At 42.8% G+C, this 21,928-nt stretch overlaps 3 protein-coding genes across 8 annotated transcripts in view; all 3 read left to right on the top strand.

Moving 5' to 3' along the window:
• Nucleotides 1-21,928, top strand: part of Ds (dachsous cadherin-related 1) — a 323,661-nt gene that overhangs the window by 140,735 nt on the left and 160,998 nt on the right. Inside the window, exon 1 of one of the 6 annotated variants that reach the window (XM_070294924.1) lies at nt 544-709. The exons of 4 other annotated variants lie outside the window; for them this stretch is intronic. In XM_070294924.1, the coding sequence (XP_070151025.1) occupies nt 707-709 (3 nt within the window). In that variant the 5' untranslated portion in view covers nt 544-706. Of the gene's footprint in view, nt 1-543; nt 710-21,928 lie in introns of those variants that run through there. One more of the 6 variants, XM_070294925.1, reaches the window with a different exon arrangement.
• LOC138932635 (uncharacterized) lies at nt 14,344-16,576 on the top strand. Its single transcript, XM_070294661.1, has 4 exons — nt 14,344-14,688; nt 14,737-15,848; nt 15,954-16,341; nt 16,526-16,576. The coding sequence occupies exons 1-4, from the start codon at nt 14,344-14,346 to the stop codon at nt 16,574-16,576; spliced, it is 1,896 nt and encodes a 631-aa protein (XP_070150762.1).
• Nucleotides 17,191-18,534, top strand: LOC138932529 (uncharacterized). Its single transcript, XM_070294442.1, has one exon. It carries the CDS (start codon nt 17,191-17,193, stop codon nt 18,532-18,534), a length of 1,344 nt encoding a protein of 447 aa, XP_070150543.1.

Below are 21,928 nucleotides of genomic sequence, written 5' to 3'. Positions count from 1 at the left end.
ATACATTCCCCGAGAATAATTTATCGAGATTTTTCGAATGGCTACCGAGATGAGATCCACTGTAACGCGATGTCTCTTCCAATGTAGCGTAGGAAATGCTCGCGCATGTACGATTATTGGATAGAGGCGGTGGTCGCCTAACGGCCGCGCTAAGCGGTTTAGCACCCGTCTATGTCGTATCGGATTGTATTTATTACCCAGACTGTGTGCCTGCTCCGCGTCTCGGGCCCGACAACGTTCTACGTTTCCTTTTATTTTCCGGCCGATCGTTTCTCGCCGCGCGAGCGACGTTGTATCGCCCGTCGTTATCGCGATAACGCCGCGAAAATATGATCGGCGTATAATATTTCCGCATCCCGGGGCAAAATAGTCGACGACGATGACGATGCGAGCAAGGATCGGCGAGCGATCGTTAAGCCATCTTCATTAGAGCGGCTCTCGCGACGCGATTACTCGCGCTTAATATCTCTTTACCTCCTCCCGTCTCTCGTACCATTTTCTATTAATCGTATCGTTTTCTCTGGTTTTTGCAGGTAAGTAGGAAGCTGCGCTAACACAAGAAGCAAATGGTGCGGTACGTTCCTCGCGAATGGAGGCGCAACGCGAAGAGAAATAGCAGAAACAAGCGAGCGATTAGCGTGGAATCGCGAGATAAGGCGGAGTCCGCGAACCAGCGATCTCGTCGTGCGCCGGGGCAGTTCTCGGCATGGTGAGCGCTGGTATTTATGTTAATTACTGTCAACGTTAATTAGTGCCAGTGCCCTCGCGCGGCATCGAGGTCTCCGCGCCACGAGTATCGTGCCGGGCAAGAGGGGTGAGGGGGATGGAAAAGATTGGAGAATCGTGTAGAACAAGGAACGAAGAAAGAAAAGAAACGAAACGGACGGGGAAAAACATTCGTGGCAAGATCGAGATCGCGAACCGCTCTAACCGCGTCTGTCACGGACGATCAGGAGTTTCATTGCAAAGGACGGTAAACGTTGTAATCTTTGCGGGAGCTATGGAGCGTCTTAATGAGAGCGTTCGCGTCGCGTTCGTAATAACGCGCGTCCCGAGCTTAATCTTCTACGTGGAATTACGTGGCAACGGGATGGAACGCAATTGAAGAGGCGCGTTAGACCTACGAGAGGAAGTCACGGTCGTGTCACGCGACGATTTTAGCGGGATTCGCAAAAAGGGATCGTTAGTGCAAAATTGTCGCAAACATCGGAGACATTAATGAACGGACGCGTACAGCGGAGATTGGTGGTTCTCGGATCCGTCATTCAACGCGTGCACGCCATTTGTTAATTTCTAGACCCGATTTCTGCCCCTCATTTTATCGTGTCATTTCGCATGTGTCTCGTACTGTCAATTTGCCGACGATAAAAATTATTTGCGTCTTTCTACAAAGATTATATTAATTATAAAATCTTTTTATTGGTATATATTTTTCGCTGCGTCCCATCATTATATGTTAAAATAGATAAATAATGTTCTCCCCAAGTAAATTATACGACTAATTTCCGCATGCTGCTTTTCTCATTTACTTTCGCCAACTATTCATAATAAGCCGAGATATACCTTCATCAATATATCTCTTCATTTTCATCAAGGGGCAAATAGAAATTATAGACATAAAGCATCCAAGATAATTGGATATTAGCGCTCTAATGATGCAAGTATTAACGGTCGGTGAGAAAAGCATAAATTTAGCAATAAAGAAAATTGTGAATATTAAGTGGACACCGGTATCGCTGATAAAGACATAAAAATCAATAGCTATTGCCAAATTCGATGAAGAAGGATCATAATGGCAAAAAAATCACCGCGATAATAGCCATTTAATTACCCACATCTTGTGCCTATTGTTTAGAAAAAATAGATTTGCATGTCATCAAAGTAATCCAACAGGTTGAACGAGAAAATTAACCATTCGAAATATTTTTGTATCGCCAATATCGTTGACTTATCAGACGAGAGAGGCACATCTTTATTTAAAATTAATTTTAGATAAATGCCTAATAAGGTATACGCGCGCGTACTTTGGATATACGTTCAATTATGGAGTAATATTATAATCGACAAATATTTCTTATAATATTTTAATAATATAATATTATAATAATATAATATTATAATAATATTTTATATTCGAATATCTCATATAAAAAAAACAATCGCCATTTTTTTGCGAATGGGATCTCACATCTACGATTCGGAGTAGGTAAATACGCGATACTTCTGGAACACCCTGTATGCCCGCGTATAATACTCGTTACCACGCGTTGTGCGTGACACGCGTTCTTTGAGATAGAGCCATATTCGATGGAATCCCGCCCGTCCGCGAGCTAACGCGAGAGGAGACCGACGACCGTCTCTCTCTCTCTCTCTCTCTCTCTCTCTCTCTCTCTCTCTCTCTCTCTCTCTCTCTCTCTCTCTCTCTCTCTCTCTCTCTCTCTCTCTCTCTCTCTCTCTCTCTCTCTCTCTCTCTCTCTCTCTCTCTCTCTCTCGCGCGCGCTCTTCGTCTTCCCTCGTGCGCCGCGTGAGCATCCAGGGGCATCCTCTTGGAGGCGATGGCGGGTGCGATGACTTTTCTGCCTTGGAGGCTACTTATACCGAGTGAGCAGCGAGCGGAGAAATCGCTGCTAGTAGTACCGGACGGTACGGCCGCGGGCGAGCGGACAGACCTACGTGCTTATACGTACGCGACATAGATGCGGAGGAAGCCGGGGAGACAGGCAGTCAGATAGAGGGACGAAGAGAGAGAGGGAGAGGAGAGTTAGGGCATCGCAACGGACAGGTTTATGATGCGGCACGACTTGAGCACTCAAACGTGCCGCTGGCCTTTTTCCTCCGTCTAGCCGACGAACGCGACTATCCGCGTACGTACGTTTGCGCTCACCGTAACGGAGACCGGCTGAAAGGGACAACCGTTGAAGCCCAGCAAATTTGCCGGTGAATAGACCGTCGGACAGTTGGATGGAACTCAGCTGCGAATATATCTTTTACCACCGGAAATCTCGCTCTCTACCGAGAATCAGAGAAGTTACCGCGAACTCCGCTAAATTCGTCGTATTCTTACGGGGTTTCACTCGATGATATACGCGCGATTGTTTCCGTGAAAAAAATCTATCTTTAAGAGCTTTAAGAATCAGAGACTTAAATGTATTTTCAACTTTTCACTGTATTATTCCTCTTGTCGAGAATACCATATAACAATGAAAGAGAAATGTTTTATATAAATTTATTATATATAATAATATATTAATAAATTTTATATATTATATAATAGAACGTATATGTGCGGGAAAATGATACACGATAATTAAAAATAGTATATGGAATTAATACGCGTAAAAAATCAAGTATTGTAGCAGTCGCGCTACAATAAATTTTGTCAATTAATCCAGTCAAACGTAAACGCTAATTAATCCAAACCCCCATTAATAGTCGCAGTCCAGAGTTACATGTGTCCCGACACCGTCCAACCATTTGTTACGCGGAAGACTCGCTTGGTTTAGCGTATATTTGTAAATTCGATAGAATTAACTGACAGAACTTATTACTTCACGTTTTATACCGTGTCCATTATCGCCCAGTAAACCGCCTATCTCATTAAAGCGGCGGGAACGTGTACCGCGCGTGTTCCGAACGGCATGTCGGACAGAAATCGTCGATTTGGTATCTCCACTGAAGTTAATGTTACACGGTAGCGATATACCGTTAGTCGTGAAATAACGCGTCCGTCGAAGGAAGAGTATCCAAACCGTCGAGTATTTTAATAACGACGAAAGAAATAACGAAGATTGTTATAACAGTATAAGGTTGAATCTCCTGTTGATGCCCTTATCGAAAGCGCGCGAGAGAGCGAGGGGGCGAGATAAATTACGCGGAGATTGCTAACTAAATTAGCACCGTCCCAAGAGATATTTATATGAAATCGGATATATATATATATATATATATACAGGGTGGCCCCGAACGTTCCAGCCAGACTTTCAGATCTTATAGGAAATTTAATTTTGAACAAAAAATTTCCTATAAACATGGATCGAAAAATGCTTCCTTAACAAGTTATCGCTCAAAAACCTCTGATGCAAAGGAAATGAAACTTAATAAATTTCTTGAAAAAACGATAAAAATAAAAAATAAAAATTTTTTTCTTTTATGAAAATAAACTTAATTTTTTGAAACTAAAATACTACGCAATAGTAGAAAATGAGTAAAGACGTGAAAAAACTAACTATTTTCAAAATGTCTTCCCCTAGCAGCTCCAATACACTTTCGGCATCGAGTAATGACCGATCTAGTCGCTTTACGAATTTCCTCCTGATTCAACTTTAATCGATCTAACAATAAGTAATAAAAGTACTTTTTGTACGTTTGAAACTGGTTTTATCAAAATCTACGGAACGTACAACAATCATTTTGATCTCATTTGAAAGATAATTTAATTTTCTACAACTTTTGCTTCGGTACTTTTTGTTAAAAGACGCACATTTTCCATGATATTTGGACAAATGTGTAAAATAATTACGATTTCAGAGGTTTTTGAGCGATAATTTCTTAAGAAAGCATTTTTCGACCCACGTTTATAGGAAATTTTTTCGCTCAAAGCCACCGTGCTCAAGAAGACGCGATCTATTTCGCGACCGATTTATAACGTCTCGCTTATACGGCTTTCCGACAAAATTACGCTCGCGATAAGTTTCGTGGAACGCGTTCATTTCTTAAATTCGACGTTCTACAAGGAACTTTCAAATTTTCTCGAAGTGAGCGACAGAAACGGTGGTCTCGTCGTGTCACTATTTCTCCCTCATCCTGTTAAAATAATTCACGTTTCCCTCCTCCAAGTTTCTCGTACCGGGAAGGAAGGAAAAAAGTCGGAAAGATACAAAAGAGACAGATTTTGCATCATTAATTATTGCGATCGGCTTGGGCGCGAGTGAGAAAGTATCCGATTACCGAGTACTACGTACGAGAGGGAGACACGAAGGGAAGAAATGGATGTGTATCTACCTTGTGCCACAGCTCCGTGGAGCTGAGATAAATTCGTCGTTTCGTCCTGTCGCGGACAGTACCGGCTTCGACTCGAATTTACGAAGTTTGGCGGTTCAACGCGGTGCTGCATCGTTGCAGACACAGTGATGCATCGCGCGGATGAGCTTACGACGGATATGCGATAGGATTGCGGGGAACAAAAAATAATGTCGTTTACATAGACGATTTTATTGAACGACAGAGACGACACACAGATATCGTACTAATACATTTTCACATACTTGAATCTATACAATTTAATATTCATAACGCAAGTGAATTGATATATATATTTTTTACATACACACACATATAATTTAATAGTAATTTATATCGCGCATATATTTGAAAGTTCCGTTTCAGAATGCTGAAAACAAGGCGTCTCTCCTATGCGAAAGGAGAAAAGGTGTCGAACTTTGCGACGAAAGCGAACAAAAGCGCGCGAAACAAATGAGCGTAAATAACCGCCTACGCCCAGCCGCGGCGCGTTCGACACCTTCCTCTTCGCGAAAGCGTCCCGGTGCCATTATTTCATTAATTAGTGTCACTCGCGCTTACCCGCGGACACACGAACACGAGAACTTGTGCATACGGGCCGTGTTACCGCCACCCGCTTTCTTCACCTTGACCATAAACCCTACGCCTGTGAATTCCGCCTCCTCTTCGGCCTTCCCTTCGCCTCGGACAGCCTCTCCGTGTCTCCGTTTTCTCCGTTCATTCGATGTACTCGGGCCTCCCAGTCTCTCACCTCGTTCCGGGATCGTTTTCGCATCTCTTGTCCCCGCGCTCGTTTTCGCCTATCGATACGGTCGCGCCGGTAGATCGCGTCGATAGACACCGCCGACGCGGATATTAGACTTAGAACGTGACGACGGTGCACCAAGAGTCCAGTTACCGACTCGATACGCCGCATAAGATACCTACTTTGCGCGACCGGATTCCTTGTCCCATTTCAATAATATTTTAAATGCGGCTCGCGCGCCGTCGAGCCTCTCGTCGCGGAGGAATCTCGTCGGGAGAAACTGGCCGTAAGCGTGAATCTGTTCTATACAAACGAGTCTGCGCGAGTCTTATCGCAGTCGCATTCCTGGATTATAAATAAGTGATTCGATGAATATGAAGCTTTTAAACGTCGACCATATTACCTATTAATTAGGCACACCGGGCGCGGTGCCTGAAACCTTTGATTAATCTATCGCGCGCAGCTTGAGAAATTTATGATAGAGAGATGTATTAAAGTAATACTGACAAAGCGTAACGACCTTGGGCTATTAAAGCAAACACGCTCCAAGTTACGGTACATCGCGCGTACATTGTAACGAAAGAAAGAGAACGGCATTACGGCGGCGGGTGGCGGGTGGCGGGTGGCGGGTGGCGTCGAATTTCGACAACAAACAAAAACCACCAATTACGCGTGTTATTATACCGGTTATACGTCTGACTTATTCATACGTGTGCTCCGAGGGACGCAGGAGGGAGGAGGAGGAAAGAGGGAAAAAAGGGGGCGACGGCACGGTATCGCCTGATTTCCTGTCGGCCCAACAGCGAGCGTGTCAGCCGACAGGATTTAATAACAGGTGCTTCGAGAGTACAGTGTGCAAATTTATAAGTCCGCCGTACTATCGCGGCCGATTATCCTTTCTATACCTACGTATTAATGAAGTATTTCTGCCGACAATTATCGGTTACGGCACCGCAATTATAGCTGTACGGCAACTTCTGCTTGACGTTAAAGGGCGGTGTACTTAGGAGTAAAACCCAGAAGTACGGTATCTGCCCGCGACATTTCTCACGAGGATCTTAAAACTCCTTCGAAAGACGCCTTCGCCGGAGGCGCGGGTTTCGTACAACGTTGGTCACGTATAGCGTAGAGTTAATCCATCTATCTTCCTCTCTTCCACTTTCTTCGAGTTTTCTTCGGGATAATAAAGAAGGGCTCTCGGTTATACGTTCGAGCGGTACATACGCCTTCATTTATTTCGCAATCTTACAATTATATAGTTGTAAGCCCTATTTATTTTCAACACCCGTGCACACGGCAGTGGCCTTCGATCTGCGCGTACAAATTTTTTTTCTACGAACCATTTATTTAACAATAATCGGCTCGCTACGTACATGCTCTCTCGCACGCATTGCCGATCCGAACGACTTAATGCGCATCGCTATACGACAGCAGTCAAATCGATTTCCGCTTATCGAGCGCGTTCGCCTCACGCATATCATTATTGCGCTCGCCAACCTCACGTACCATGGTTTTACGGTTCTGAGTCGTGCAAATATGTTCGTCCCCTTATTGGCGTACAGCTATATATGGCCGTAAAGCTGTACTTGGGAGGAAAGGTTAATAAAGATCTGATTTATAAGTGAAAGAATTTAATAAGCACGATGGAAAAAAAAACTGTACAAAAATCTCTGGATATTTTTTAGAGGAATCACGTATCGTTTTCTATAATCTTTTGAAGAGAAATTAAATTATTATTATTATTTTTTTTTTTTATATTAATAATTTCACATGAAAACTAGCGAGGATCAATATTTTTTATAGCGGCAATAAGCGAAAACAATAATGCGATCTCTGAGATCCTCGTCTGAGAAGTCACATTTGTTTTAATACTTCTCATAACACTGAAAGAGAAATGAAATGTAATTGCACGGTACAATCACGTGTACATATCACGCGCGTATGACGGGTAATATAAACACGCTCTCTCTCTCTCTCTCTTTTTCTGTACGGATTGGAAGAGACCTAGAAAGTATGGTAGCGTAGGCCGATATAGCGCGGGAGAGTCAATTGGTAATCGGCTGCGGCAGTTCGTAACGCAACACTTCTGCTGTTGGCCGCGGGGCAGCAGGCCTCCTTTCATTACGATTCGTCGTGGTTTTCATCTCGCACTTTTAAGCTTTAACGTTGGACTACGCTGCGACTTACCTGCGTATCGATCTCTCTCGAGCTCTCCGACGAAGACTTGTAAGATCAAGTGGCCTTAATTGAGACCTTCCGATAAGTAAGACGATACGATAAATTTGCGAAATGGACACTTTATTTTCCATAAATTTACAAGAATTTTAAAATTTTTTTTATGATTGGATGATATTTATTTAGATTCAATTCCCGATATAAGTGTAAGATTAAGAATTATATTATATACATGTGTGTAACTCCTTTCCCTTAGCTAGATAATAATTGAATGATGAAGAGAGTCAAAAAAATGGATGGCAGTAAGATGACGATGCATCGGTAACAATGCAGACGCGTGATAAAAGTTAAAAAACGATCCTTTCGCTGTGGCACGAGACGGGCGATCTACGATACTGCAATTTACATGAGGTCGTTGACTTTGAGTCGCGCGATAAGACGGGATTCGGTTCTTCGGGTCTGCGATCCGCATTCGCCGCCTATTAATCAGTCGAGAAGAATGACAATCGCACCGCGAGGACGATATCTAGAGAGCGCGAATTTATCAATGTACGCGAAATCTAGTCGGTTCGCCATTCGACTTTGCGATGGTAAAGGAAGATATCGCGGTGCACATTAATAAGGCAATAAATTCGGCAGGTATACTATCTGTCTGATTGTGAATAATAACTCGCGGAGACGTGCTCAAAATGTAAAACTGTATGTTTTATTACCTGGAATTACACGATTACACCGTGCTAGATTCGTACATGGATTACAGCGATCATATACCTTCCCAATTTACCATTCGGGTAACACGATTATTTTAGCGCAGGCGACGAATTCACTCGCGCCTCTCATCGAATGAAATCGAACGGAAAAATATGTCCCGAAACTTGCGAGTCTTTAATCCAGCTTGCAGTCTAATGCGCGCCGAGGGACATGTCGAGATTGAATCACGCTCGTTATCTTGGGTCGAACGAAAAGAAAAAACCCTGCTCGTTTTAAGATTACGAGCGGTGGAGAGGGAGAAAGAGAGGGAGGGAGGGAGGGAGGGAGGGCGAGAGCACCTTGTTCCCTTCGTGAGAGGAGGGCAGACAGCCGGAGAAAGGGACGGGGATGGTCCTTTATACTTTCACGCCTTAACGCGATCGTTCGGGAGTTAATTACCGAGCTCGGTCATCGCACGCCTCGCTTGACCGCCGCGTACCTCTGCCCTTCGGGATGAATTTCGTGCGCGCGTACGGGATCTCTCTCTCTTTCGAGAGAGAGAGAGAGAATTTCGGGAATGGAAACGCGGAAAAAAAAATTAGCTGTCGTAGCTAAAAACCGCGTGTGATAACTAGATTTCAATCGTAATATATGGACAGCGAACATGTTAGCTGTGATATCTATTTATTAGGTGCAACAGCAAACCATTTTGCTGCAGTTTAGAAATTTATTTTGCAAACCATGATTAGCTGTGGCAGTGAAATTTTTTTTTTTTTTTTTTTTTGAAGGGATCGCCGTGGTTACAAAACCCTCGCGCGCGATCACGAAATGAATTCACACAGACGCGACCTATCGCGCGATCGTTCCATCGCGCTCACACACGCATTATCGTTATCGTAAAGTCTGCTATTAAAATTTTCCCGGTATCGGAATGTTTAATATTGAATATAGAGAATCGTTATAAATTTGCCGATCTAATCTGTAAAGATAATCCCCGTAAGGGGCGATTAAAATCAACGTTTTGTAAATGCGGCCTCCGTAAGATAGATACGATTACAATAAAATCCTCGTATCGTTTTATATCGCATATCGTATAAAGTATGCATAAAGCTTTTCGTTAGTACTATACGGTTGTCTCTTTTGCTTTTCCTTTTTAGCACGTTACATTATATCTCTGCAATGTAATCCGCTAAATATCTTCGTCATCGTTGCTTCCAGACGTTAGGTGAACGCGGAAGAAAATTAAACGCCATGTTGGCCTGCTGCGTTAACGGCATATTAATTGCCTTCGTAACGCTCGCGTACGTATCGTTATCCCGCTCTAATCCGCTTGGACTCAATGATCTTTGTCTATGCTAGCGTAATCGTGAGACTTACCATACAATTAGAGAGAATTATGACTTAGCTGCACATCGATATCGGCATCGCAACGGTAAAAGTCGCCATATTATTCCCCTCGAATTCAATCGAGTCTGTCCTTGCGCCAGAAGAGCCTCAACCGTCTCCTGCACGCGCACATAAATAACCTGCAATAATTGCCGCGATGGACCAATAATTGGCGCGGCGCACTTTCTGCCGAGTTTACGCTGCACATTCGTTAAGCGACGATGCGGCACGCAACTCGACTCATTCGGCCTTGTGTCAAGTGTCGTTAAATCTTTTAACCAAGATTTAATTATCTGAAACGATGAAGCGTAAAAAGCGCTTTGATCTCTTCAACGATTATTCGTATCGTATTGCCGTAATTATTTTATCTTTAAGCGTTTGCTGCTACTTTTATTTCCGTTTTGCATTATTTTTTCAATTATTAAATTATTTTAAATCTCTTTGATATAGTTAATACATTTTTTTGCGTAAATGGATGATTTGGTAAGTATAGAATGTATAATTTCAACGTATTTTAAATGAACGAACAGGAGGCGAGCTGTGTATTATTTTATTACCTCTGTTGGTAGTGGAAGGGTTAAAGGACCGTGGTGTGCCCGACTGTGTTTATAACTTCGGACAGTGCTACGTTCTTTTCTGGGCCACCCAAGTTTGCTCCGCGCAATATTACAAAGATTAATCAACATGTCCAAGCATTAAATTCTTTTCTTCTGTTTGGTCCTTTGGAAAGAGGCAATGCGATAAGCTACGATAAATGTCAACATTTCCCATAAATAATTTTGCTTTTACATTGTAATATTATTGAACGTTTTAATTTTAATATTTTATTATACGATTATATTATATTAGAACGAAAATGTAACGATTATTTATTTATTTGCGCTTGATATCACGATATACCATATATCGATGCACCCTTTGAAATTAATTAAAATCCCTGATATTATCCGAAGCATTCTCCTCTTCTTCACCAAGGAACATCTTGTAACTATTTCAAGCTAATGTTGCTCAGATTTTGGAGATTATTCAAAATCCCTTGTACCGCGCGATACGCGATCCTTATTTACGCGCCGTCGCGGTGTTAAATCAAGCGATTACCGACGAGCGCTCTATAACGACGATCTAACGCGACCATCGACCCGATTCGAGTGTCACACATTCCATTTGGACCTTTTCAAGCTTCCCAGCATCCGAATGATCCCTTTCTTACCGCGAGACCCGGCTAGAATTGTTTAAGGCAAGGTTACCCAACGCTGTGCCATCATAATTTCCCGATTTCTGAACCGCGTCACGGACACATCTCGATGTTGCTCTAACCACCTACACCATCTTAGATCGAAGATGGATGCGCCGTGGCTAATCGTAAGGTGTAAGGAAGAGGGACGCACCACGATGTTCGAAGGGACTCGTATATGTATACGTCTCGGTCGTTTAATTTATGTTCGTGTACCGGTTTTCGCTGCCTGGACTGTTTTTCGTTCTCACTCACTCAGTGATATTTTGGTGAATATGAGGAAAAAAAGAAGAGAGAGAGAGAGAGAAGAAAGAAAGTTTGCTAGACTATTCATCTCGCCGATGAACGATATTCGAAGGAATATCGACGCCCCTTTCGTTTCTCACTCAATCATCGTCGGTTCTCGTGGGGAGCAAATTGAGCGCGCGAAAAAAAAATTTTCTCTCTCGAGCTACATTCGGGCCGGGAAACGTCCCGGTCACCAACCGGTTATCATATTTATATTTCAGCGATTAATATATTGTATCGATTTCCACGGACGTTCGATACTCGTGGGACTCTTACCGACCTCCCCGTAAAAGCGTTCGCTATTGCATCGATATACACGCGCGCTTCGATGCTGGAGCATTTATTGAATCGATATCCGGGACCCATTCTCAGTGGGCCTCTATCCAAGGTATGAATATACTGCTTCAGGTCTCGGGCATTTTTCATCGCGCGCCGACACATCGCGCACATCCCAACATTCCAACAAGCGATACATTTGCCCGTTCCTCCTCACTTCGCGCAGTATCATCCGGGTGGCGGACAATGCGATGAACGAGGATCGAATGCAGATAGAGGAACGAGTGAATCCTCGATATAATGTGTCTCGAAATAGAAATCGAATAACGATTGTGCTGAGCCGATCGAGTCGCAAATCGTCGGTGTTATTCGTTACCCGATCGCATAAATCAGATGCTCCGCGGGTGACTTAATTAGGCGGGTTCCGGTAAAAGGGCAAAGTCGATTACCGCGGTCAGGAAACGCGCCGGATAACATGCGTGCGTTGCGTGAATTTTCTGCGCGCACGATTATTCCATGCGCGTGCGGCTCTTGTGAATTCATATCTCGTGCGAATGAGTAATTGCCCTTGGTATCGAGACGAGATGTTTATAATTGAGTTTGAGATACGGAGAGAGAGAGAGAGAGAGAGAGAGAGAGGAAGAAGAAGAAGAAGAAGAGAGAGAGAGAGAGAACCTTTGGCGTGCAACGCGTAAGAATTTTCAATTAATGACGATATTACAAAGAGCAATGCGTAATTAAAAGTATCGAGTTGCGTGAACGGGTGAGAAAATATCCTTAAAATATTTCGATTCTTTAAAAATGAATTCATGTATTTTCAACTAATGATTCTTTTATTTTGTAATAATTTGTGCGAGAATTTTACGTTTTAAAGTAATAAGTCTATTTGAAGTCTTCTCGCGTATTTAAATCGTCAATATTTCTCATTGCACATCGTTTATCAAGCGCATTAAATTCTGTTTGGTTTCAAACTCTGCATCGATACGAAACGATTTGCGATGATTTTTTTATGCGAACGGAAACAAACTCGCAGGATTAAGCGCGAAGAAAGGGACACGGCTAAGAGGCAGGCATGGCACAGTCGTACCACCTCGCGACTAATTAATGAACATTGTCTCGATCAATTTACATTTACTAAGACCCGCCCACAGGCAACACGAACACAACGGTTGCCCTCTTGTCGCTCCTCTCCCGGATATTCGAGGGTGGGAGTGCGCGAAGGGTGTACCTTAGTAGTAGAACTAGGAGAGTTCTAACGCAGGTCCTCCGAGGGGAATGCGGGTCGAGGGGAAACCTTGCGGGCGAGGGGGCATGACGTCACGCGGGCGGAGGGGGATTTTGGTGCCGCGGGGGAATGATATCACGCGGGTGAAAGCCGATAAGGAACAATCATTCGTCCAAAGTCCTCCTTTTCCTTTACTTAATAAATATAGCATTTCTCTTGATTTGTGATAAATGCTTGTATCTATATTTATCACATTTTTCTATGCTATTTGATAAATATTATTTATCAGTATTAATGTTTGATTATTTAAAAAATATGACAGTATACATATATTATTATATTATATTTATATTATATTACAAACAAATAGTGTCTCGCAAGATTGCACGTGCGGCCGAATCGGCGCGGTGTATTACAAAAGCGGGTTATTATATTTATATTATATTATATTATGAACAAATAGCGTCTCGCAAGTTATAATGTTGCTTTCATGTATAGCACAATAATAAAAATCAAATAAGATTTGAATATGTTAAACATAAAAATATATTTGATATATACATGAAATTCATTACTTTTTTAACACTTTCTATACTCTCTTCTATATTTCTTTCCGATTCTCAATCGATCAACATATGTACATATCAATAGATATTAAAACTATCGCGTGATACGAACGCCAAAGCGCCCGAGTCCCTTTGGAAGAGAAAGTGGAATTTTTTGGTAGAAAACTAAAAGATACCGACTAGATAATAAAATTCTTCTAACGAAATACCCATATTATTATTAGATTTTAAAAATGTCGATTATTTCTGTGCTTCCTACTTTCCTTTCTCATAAGAAAATAGAATTTTCTCTAACATGATCACGTGCGAAGGAACCCTCGAACCGATATCCAAACTCACCAATCGACGATCACTACGAGTAAAATACGAAAAGTAGGAGAAACACTCCGTCTAATGAGAACACTGGCATGATTTTTAACTTATTAAAGTTGGAAGATCCCCACTTATGCACAAATCCAATTCGTTAAACCTTAGAAAGACCTTACTCCCACGCAATTTTTTTAAGAAGAGCCGTTTAAAGATGATAGATGAAATATATATAAATGAAGAACGAAGGGTGTCAAAATTATAGTAGTACACGATTTGAAAGTGTATACATCGGTTAAAAAAGTTTTGTGTTCCAAGTGTTCGACGGCGATCAGATTTTACGTTTAAAAAGTATAGTGGATTCTTTATAATTTTTGTGTGTGTCAAGTGTTCAACGGTGACCAGATTTTGACACTCTGCCAATCTGCGAAGGATGGAAATAAATAATTTTGAGGCAATACTAGACGAGTCGTCTGATGAAGATCACGCATTATCAGACGACAGTGATTACAACAGCGATCAAAGCGAGGACCTCACGGAAATTGTTCAGAAGACAGTGTTTCATTCAGAAATTATTGCGTTGAACGGACGTACAAAATTTTGTGCCATATACTTTTATTATTCTACGGGTAGTGATTATGCTGTATGTGCTTCGTGTATGATAGCTATAGCAGACACTGACTATGGATACATGTATGCTGTTCGGAAGCATGTAACTGAACTGTACGACGTAATAAGTGGTCGATCCTGCTCCAATTGCAGACAAGCATTATATCAGGTAATGCCGTGCAACATATGTCCGATTTGTACACAGTAAAACAAAAAAAACATGGAAAACTCCGAGCAGACTGAACGTGACTTGTTGGAGCTGTCGCATCAAGTCGCCACTTTGGGCGAGTATTTTGCATGGGCGCAGCGATGCGAAGAATTTATCAAACAGCTCGAGGAATCCAGTCGTATCAAGCGTCCGCGGCTCTCGATCGGAGTTCGGCAATCTTTGGTGGCCAGAATCGCGCGACTCGAGGGTGCGAGGACTCGATTAGAGAGACAATTTATATATAGTGGTGGTAATTACAGTGGTGATTGCAATACCGCGGAAAGACTCATTTGGCGGGAGATTGATACGGCGTTTGAGAGCCGTATATTGACTGGTGCGGTTATAAATTATAATCACATCGAGCCTCGTCAATTTCTCGAGAACGCCAAAGACATTGTGCTCGAACACGTGAAAAATGTGCTGAAAAAACACTTTAATGTGAAAGTGAACACTGTGTTCAATGGTGAATTCGTGTCGGGTGATAAACGGGCAAATAAAAGTGTAAATACGAGAAACTGTGAACTCTTTCGCACATCCGATTTACACGAGTGGTACGAGCGACGCGTCGTCGAGCCCACGCTTGCCTCGCTCGAAGAATTTCAAGAACGCGATAGCGGGTGGGCATTGTCGCGAATTCTCGATTTAACTGTAAATATAAATAAATATAATCCAATGCGCGCGGGGTGCCATATTAAATTACCGCGAGAAATAACAATGAAGAGAGCGGTAATAAACGTGCAATCCAAAGACAATGCATGTTTCGCGTGGGCAGTGGTCGCTGCTTTGTATCCAGCTGCACGAGACGTAGGTCGGGAGTCTTCGTATCCACATTATACGACAGTGCTAAATCTCCAGAACGTTGAATTTCCGATGACATTGAGTCAAATTAAAAAATTTGAACTTTATAACGACATTTCGATAAATGTATACTGCATCGAGAAAGAGAAAGAGAATAATATTATCCCGATACGTCTGAGCGAGCAAAAGAAGGATAGACACGTCAACTTGTTGTATATACAAGATTCGCAAGACCTCGGACATTTCGCGTGGATCAAGAATTTATCCCGCCTCGTGAGCTCGCAACTGAGCAAACGTAATGGCCAAAAATATATCTGCGATCGGTACGTATATTTAATAAAAATGTAATATATATATATATATATATATATATATATATATATATACGATAGAAAAATTAATTATTTCCATTTTTTTTTTTTTTACAGATGTTTACACTATTTTGGATCGGACGACAAGTTGCAGTCGCACATTGTAGATTGTCGAGAAATGAACGAGTGCGCCATCCGGTTACCGAGCGATAAAGACAAGTGGCTCGCGTTCAACAACTACAACAGAAAGGAGCGACTTCCCTTCGTCGTATACGCCGACTTGGAGTGCGTGCTGAGGAAGACCGACGGTGATCCGAGGACGTCTACGTACACGTTTCAGCATCATCAAGAATTTAGCGTAGCTTATTATGTACATTGTTCGTACGACGAATCGTTATCCGCGTATCATTCTCGCCGTAGTACCGATTGCGTTTCGTGGTTCGTAGAAAAATTAAAAAATTTAGCGCAACGCGTAAAAACTATTTTAACCATGAATGTCCCTATGGTAAATTTAACGCGAGATGAGCGGGAAAAATTTCACAGCGCGACACACTGTCACATTTGCGAAAAACCGTTCGCGCAAGACGATACACGCGTACGCGATCATTGCCATCTTACCGGGCGGTATCGAGGTCCCGCGCATTCAAACTGCAATTTAAATTATAAAGACTCTTTTTGCATTCCCATAGTATTTCACAATTTATCCGGTTACGATTCACATTTTATCATCAAAGAAATAGCTACCGCGTTCGAAGGCTCGATCGACGTACTACCGATAACAAAAGAAAAGTATATTTCATTCACGAAACATGTTAAAGTTAAAGATACCGTTGAAAAATCAGATTGGCGAAACGATATAAAGTTACGGTTCATCGATTCATACAAATTTCTCAGTACTAGTCTCGAAAAATTGGCATCGTTTTTAAATAATGATAAACTTCAAATTTTAAAATCGGAATTTCAAAATTTATCAATTGAAGAGTTCAATTTATTGACGCGAAAAGGTATTTTCCCATACGAATACATTGACTGTGTCGATAGGTTGCACGATACATGTTTACCACCGCGCGAATCATTTTACAGTTCTTTGACCGGTGACACCGTATCCGAGAGCGATTACGCGCACGCTGAAAACGTCTGGAGGCGGTTCTCCCTACGAACCTTGGGCGAATACAGCGATCTGTATTTAAAAACGGATGTCTTGTTATTGGCAGATATTTTTGAAAATTTCCGCGACAAATGTATCGAGAGTTATGGGCTCGACCCCGCGTATTATTATACTCTTCCCGGATATACGTGGGACGCCATGTTAAAACATACGAATATTACGTTCGAATTACTTACTGATATCGATATGGTTATGTTTATCGAACGGGGAATACGCGGTGGCCTGAGTCAATGTTCCGGCAGATACGCGCGAGCCAATAACAAGTACACGCAGTCTTACGATCCATCGAAACCGTCATCGTACATGATGTATTTCGATGTAAACAACTTGTACGGTTGGGCGATGTGTCAACCGCTACCCTATGCCGAATTTCGATGGGTCGACGATATCTCTGACTTTGACGTTAGCGCAATCGCTTCGGATTCGCCCATAGGTTATATTCTCGAGGTTGATCTAGAGTATCCACAACATCTTCACGATGCGCACGCTGACCTACCGTTCTGTCCGACGCGCGATAAGCCGCCCGGCAAGCGGCAAGACAAACTCCTCGCAACCTTATACGATAAGAAGCGTTATGTCATACACTATCGCAACCTGCAACAATGCACGCGTCACGGCCTTCGCGTCGCAAAGATACATCGCGTATTGCAATTCGTTCAATCCGCATGGCTCCGCGATTACATCGAACTCAACACCCGGTTTAGAACGCGCGCGACAAACGATTTCGAGAAAAATCTGTACAAGTTAATGAACAACGCGGTATTCGGTAAAACTATGGAAAACGTGCGCAATCACGTCGATGTAAAATTATTAACAAAGTGGGACGGACGATATGGCGCGGAGGCGATGATCGCGACACCAAATTTTCACAGCAGGAGCGTCTTTTCGGAAAATTTGATCGCTGTCGAATTGCGCAAATTCGAGATAAAATTCAATAAACCGATCTACGTCGGCATGTGCATCCTCGACATTTCTAAAACGTGTTTGTATGAATTTCATCACGAATACATGGTACCGTTATATCGAGAGAAATGTAAAATAATGTACACCGATACAGATAGTTTAATTTATCACATCGAGTGCGAGGATGTGTACAAGAACATGAAACGCGATATTGCTAAATTTGACACGAGCGATTATCCGGTTAACAATGCGTACGGTATACCGCTCGAGAACAAGAAAGTGCCGGGTTTGATGAAGGACGAGAATAATGGTGCGATCATGACTGAATTTGTCGGGCTTAGAGCAAAAATGTATGCATTGCGAGTAGATAATAAAAAAGATACAAAAAAGGTTAAAGGCGTCAAGAGTAACGTCGTAGCGAGAACGATAACGTTCGACGATTACACGCGGTGTCTGCGCGATGAAATTGAGATGACTCGACGACAGTCTTGCATAAGATCCAAATTGCACGAAGTGTATACAATCAGCGAGACAAAAATTGCTCTGAGTCCGTACGACGACAAGCGATATATCGTACCTGATTCGACCGACACGCTACCGTGGGGACATTTCCGAATACCCTTATAATATAATGTATATATATATATATATATATATATATATATATATATGTGTGTGTGTGTGTGTGTGTGTGTGTGTGTGTGTGTGTGTGTGTGTGTCGGGAAAACAAAATAAATATAATTCTATCTTTCTTTTATATTTTATATTTTACATGCTGAATATATCTTACATATATTTTATATGCTGTATATATTTTACATATTTCAGATACTTTATATGTATTTCATATTTTTATATGTTTAAAATAAAATACAATTTGTATGAATTAAATCACATTGTCCTTGTGTATCCAAGAGTTGTGCGATCCATCGAATCCCAACCATTTCACGTAAACCTCGTCACCTTTTCTGCGCAGTACTTTCTCCACGAGATAAAGCAGTGGTATCAACGCAGAGTACTACTCGTATTCGTAGAATGCTCCAGCAATAGATTTTCCGCGATAGTCCTCGAGTAGATAGGTTACGGGATTAGTACGCTGCACTTTAATAATCTTAAACACCTCGGTGGTCCAATTTGGTGTGTAACCCTTCTCGAAGATCGTCTTATACTTGCTAACGCGTACCGGGTTACCTACTTTAAATCTTGCTGGTGCCGCAATCTTTACATTGCTGTATACTGTATTTAAAAGTTTATCGGCTATCGCGGGGGTAACATCGATAGGTCTCATACCGATAGTGCGATGCTTGCGCGCGTTGTAATCCGACACGAGTCGCGGCAACGCGTCAACCCACTTGTAAGTTCCGTTCAGCGTAAACATTTTCCACATGTCATTCTTTAACGTGCGATTAAATCGTTCGACAACCGATGCCTTCAACACCGAATACGTGGAATAATGATTGATGTCGTGTTTTCTTATGAGACGTTGTACGTCGATGTTATAAAATTCTTTTCCCATATCGGTTTGCATGTTTTTCGGGCATCTCTTACTATCTCGAATTATCTCAGCGATAGCATCAGCCGTCTCACTTCCACCTTTACTCTTGAGCGGTACAGCCCACGCGTACTTGCTCAGCACATCGATGACGGTGAGTATGTAGTGGTAACCTTTGTTGAAACGAGAGTACGGACGCATCTCGACGATGTCAGCTTGCCACAGGTCATCGTAACCCCGCACTATGACGCGTCTTCGGGGAAAATTTCTTCTCGCCGAAGCATGCAGTTCCTCGACGAGTCGTAGCTTCTCGATATTTTTACGTCCGTTGGATTTTAACGATGTCATGTTTTTAGTGGTACGGCTAGTCGGCGCGTAATAATATGTGCAAAGAAATTACATTATGATTTATATCTTTAACCTTTTTTTTTTTAACCATATAATAGTCGTTTATTTCCGTTTATTGTCATTCAATAGTCGTTCTTTATCATCCGCTACCATTCGTTGCCGTTCGATAGCCGTTCGTAGCCGTTCCTGACCCGTCTGGTAGTCGTTCCTGATTCGTTCGTAGCCGTTCCTGACCCGTTCCTGAACTGTTAGATAACCGTCCAATAACCGTTCGTTGTCGTCCGCTGTCATTCGTCAGCCGTTCGTAGTCGTTCTTGATCCGTTTGTTGCTGTCCATTGTTGTTCGTTGACGTTTCGTTGTCGTTTGTTAGCGTTTCGTTGGCGTTTCGTCGTCGTTTCGTTGATGTTTGTTGATGTTTCGTCGTCGTTTCGTTAGCGTTCGTTGACGTTTCGTCGTCGTTTCGTTGACGTTTCGTTAGCGTTCGTTGACGTTTCGTCGTCGTTCGTTGATGTTTCGTCGTCGTTTCGTTGACGTTTCGTTAGCGTTCGTTGACGTTTCGTCGTCGTTTCGTTGACGTTTCGTTAGCGTTCGTTGACGTTTCGTCGTCGTTCGTTGGCGTTTCTAATCTAGCGATATTCGCATGCCGAAGCTCGTTTATCAGAGTCTGTAACGCACGCACGTTTTTCTCGAACGCAGCAAGCTTCTCGTCTGACTCTTTCAGTTGATTTCTCAACGTTTTAACGCAATGATCCACGTACAGTTTGTTGACGACGTCGGTATCAGCCACAGGTTGCGCTACACGACGAATCTTGCGCGACCTCGCGTCAAAGTCCGTAACGGTGCGACACAGAGCGTTATCGCGCACGAAACTTTTCATTAATCCACTCCATCGACGGTACGAAATGACGTTCGTCACGTCGTTACTCTGCTCGGATATCCCAAATTTGTTGATATGCATCATCGATGCGAGCGATGTCGGTCGATCGATTGATTAGTTTTGTCGAGACACCGTTTAATTTATAATAATGCCGGCTTCGCGAAGTTCCTCGATGATCGACAAAATCTCGTTGTCGTGACCGTTGTGACCCGCTTGGTGCGAAGCATCCAGCAATCGTAGACGATCCACCAGCTCGTTGGGATCGTCCCAGTGCACGTAGTCAATCTTGTTATCGGTTAGCGTCATTTCGCGAGGCGCGAATAATCCCTTTCCAGATTTTGTTCTTTTGGGTTCGATCGGTATCAACTTTGCGATTATTTCTTTGTACTTGTATCCCCTGTTACTCAGAAGCAGTGGTATCAACGCAGAGTACTGTTTATGCGCGCTCGTCGTCAACAGCATGCTCTTGTACGTTTGCTTATCATCCACCGTATAGATGACGTCATCGGGAAATTTCTTAAAGATCAGCTCGTAAAGACCAGGTGTGCCGACGTATCGTATGCCATCGATAATTATGCTATCCGCGTTGTCCACGTCAAAACGTTTATTACCGAACATCATTCCATTCTTGCCGAGATAAACACCGTACACGTTGTCTATACCGCTCTCTTGATCGCCGCTCAAGATAGGCCAGATGTACCTTTGACCCAGTGGACCTAATTGCTCTCGCAATGTTTCTTGACCTTCCGGTGTTTGCAACTGATTTCGAACGGATGTCATGAGCGAGTCGTCCGTGGTTTCAAAAACATCCTGGCTCGTGAATAATTCGGGCATCGTAGGTTGTATAGTTCTCATTGACGCGGACGGTGTAGAGGTTATCAGCGGTACATCCAGTGGAGCGTCCGATCGTTTCGATTTATGCGGTGTCGGTGAGCGATCCGACTTGACGTTTGATCGTTTTCTCTTTTGCGGTGGCACATCATCATCATCATCATCATCATCATCCTTCTCGCGCTTCGGGATGGACAACGCTTCGATCCCCGCGTTGGTGTTACTCGCAGGCTCGTTCTTCACCGCGATCGAGCTAGAGTTGTCGACGATCTTTTGTAACGGCTCGATGAGAGGTCTAAAGCGTCTATCCAACACGATATCCTCCTCGATCTTACCGGTCTTCAAAGCGCGATGTTTCTTGCGAATCGATTCGCTAGTTTTCACAATTGCCCTCGCAATCTTCTCGCGCTCGCGAATATCCTCGTTCTTATCGATCGCAGCCATCGCGGAAAAACAAAAATGTCAATCTCTC

Source organism: Polyergus mexicanus, unplaced genomic scaffold (genome assembly GCF_030449975.1).
Source record: "Polyergus mexicanus isolate NDT 795.1 unplaced genomic scaffold, iyPolMexi1.0 SCAF_4, whole genome shotgun sequence".
Classification (NCBI taxonomy): domain Eukaryota; kingdom Metazoa; phylum Arthropoda; class Insecta; order Hymenoptera; family Formicidae; genus Polyergus; species Polyergus mexicanus.
The sequence above is the reverse complement of the archived record's forward strand: the minus strand, read 5'-3'. Positions and strand labels throughout refer to the sequence as shown.

What these genes read in the sequence shown, in the direction of transcription:
- LOC138932635 (XM_070294661.1), top strand. Translation starts at nt 14,344, where the DNA reads ATGGAAATAAATAATTTTGAGGCAATACTAGACGAGTCGTCTGATGAA. An exon ending in GCAGACAAGCATTATATCAG is followed by an intron (nt 14,689 to 14,736) that starts GTAATGCCGTGC and finishes TAAAACAAAAAA; the next exon opens with AACATGGAAAACTCCGAGCA. An exon ending in TAACCATGAATGTCCCTATG is followed by an intron (nt 16,342 to 16,525) that starts GTAAATTTAACG and finishes GCATTCCCATAG; the next exon opens with TATTTCACAATTTATCCGGT.
- LOC138932529 (XM_070294442.1), top strand. Translation starts at nt 17,191, where the DNA reads ATGGTTATGTTTATCGAACGGGGAATACGCGGTGGCCTGAGTCAATGT.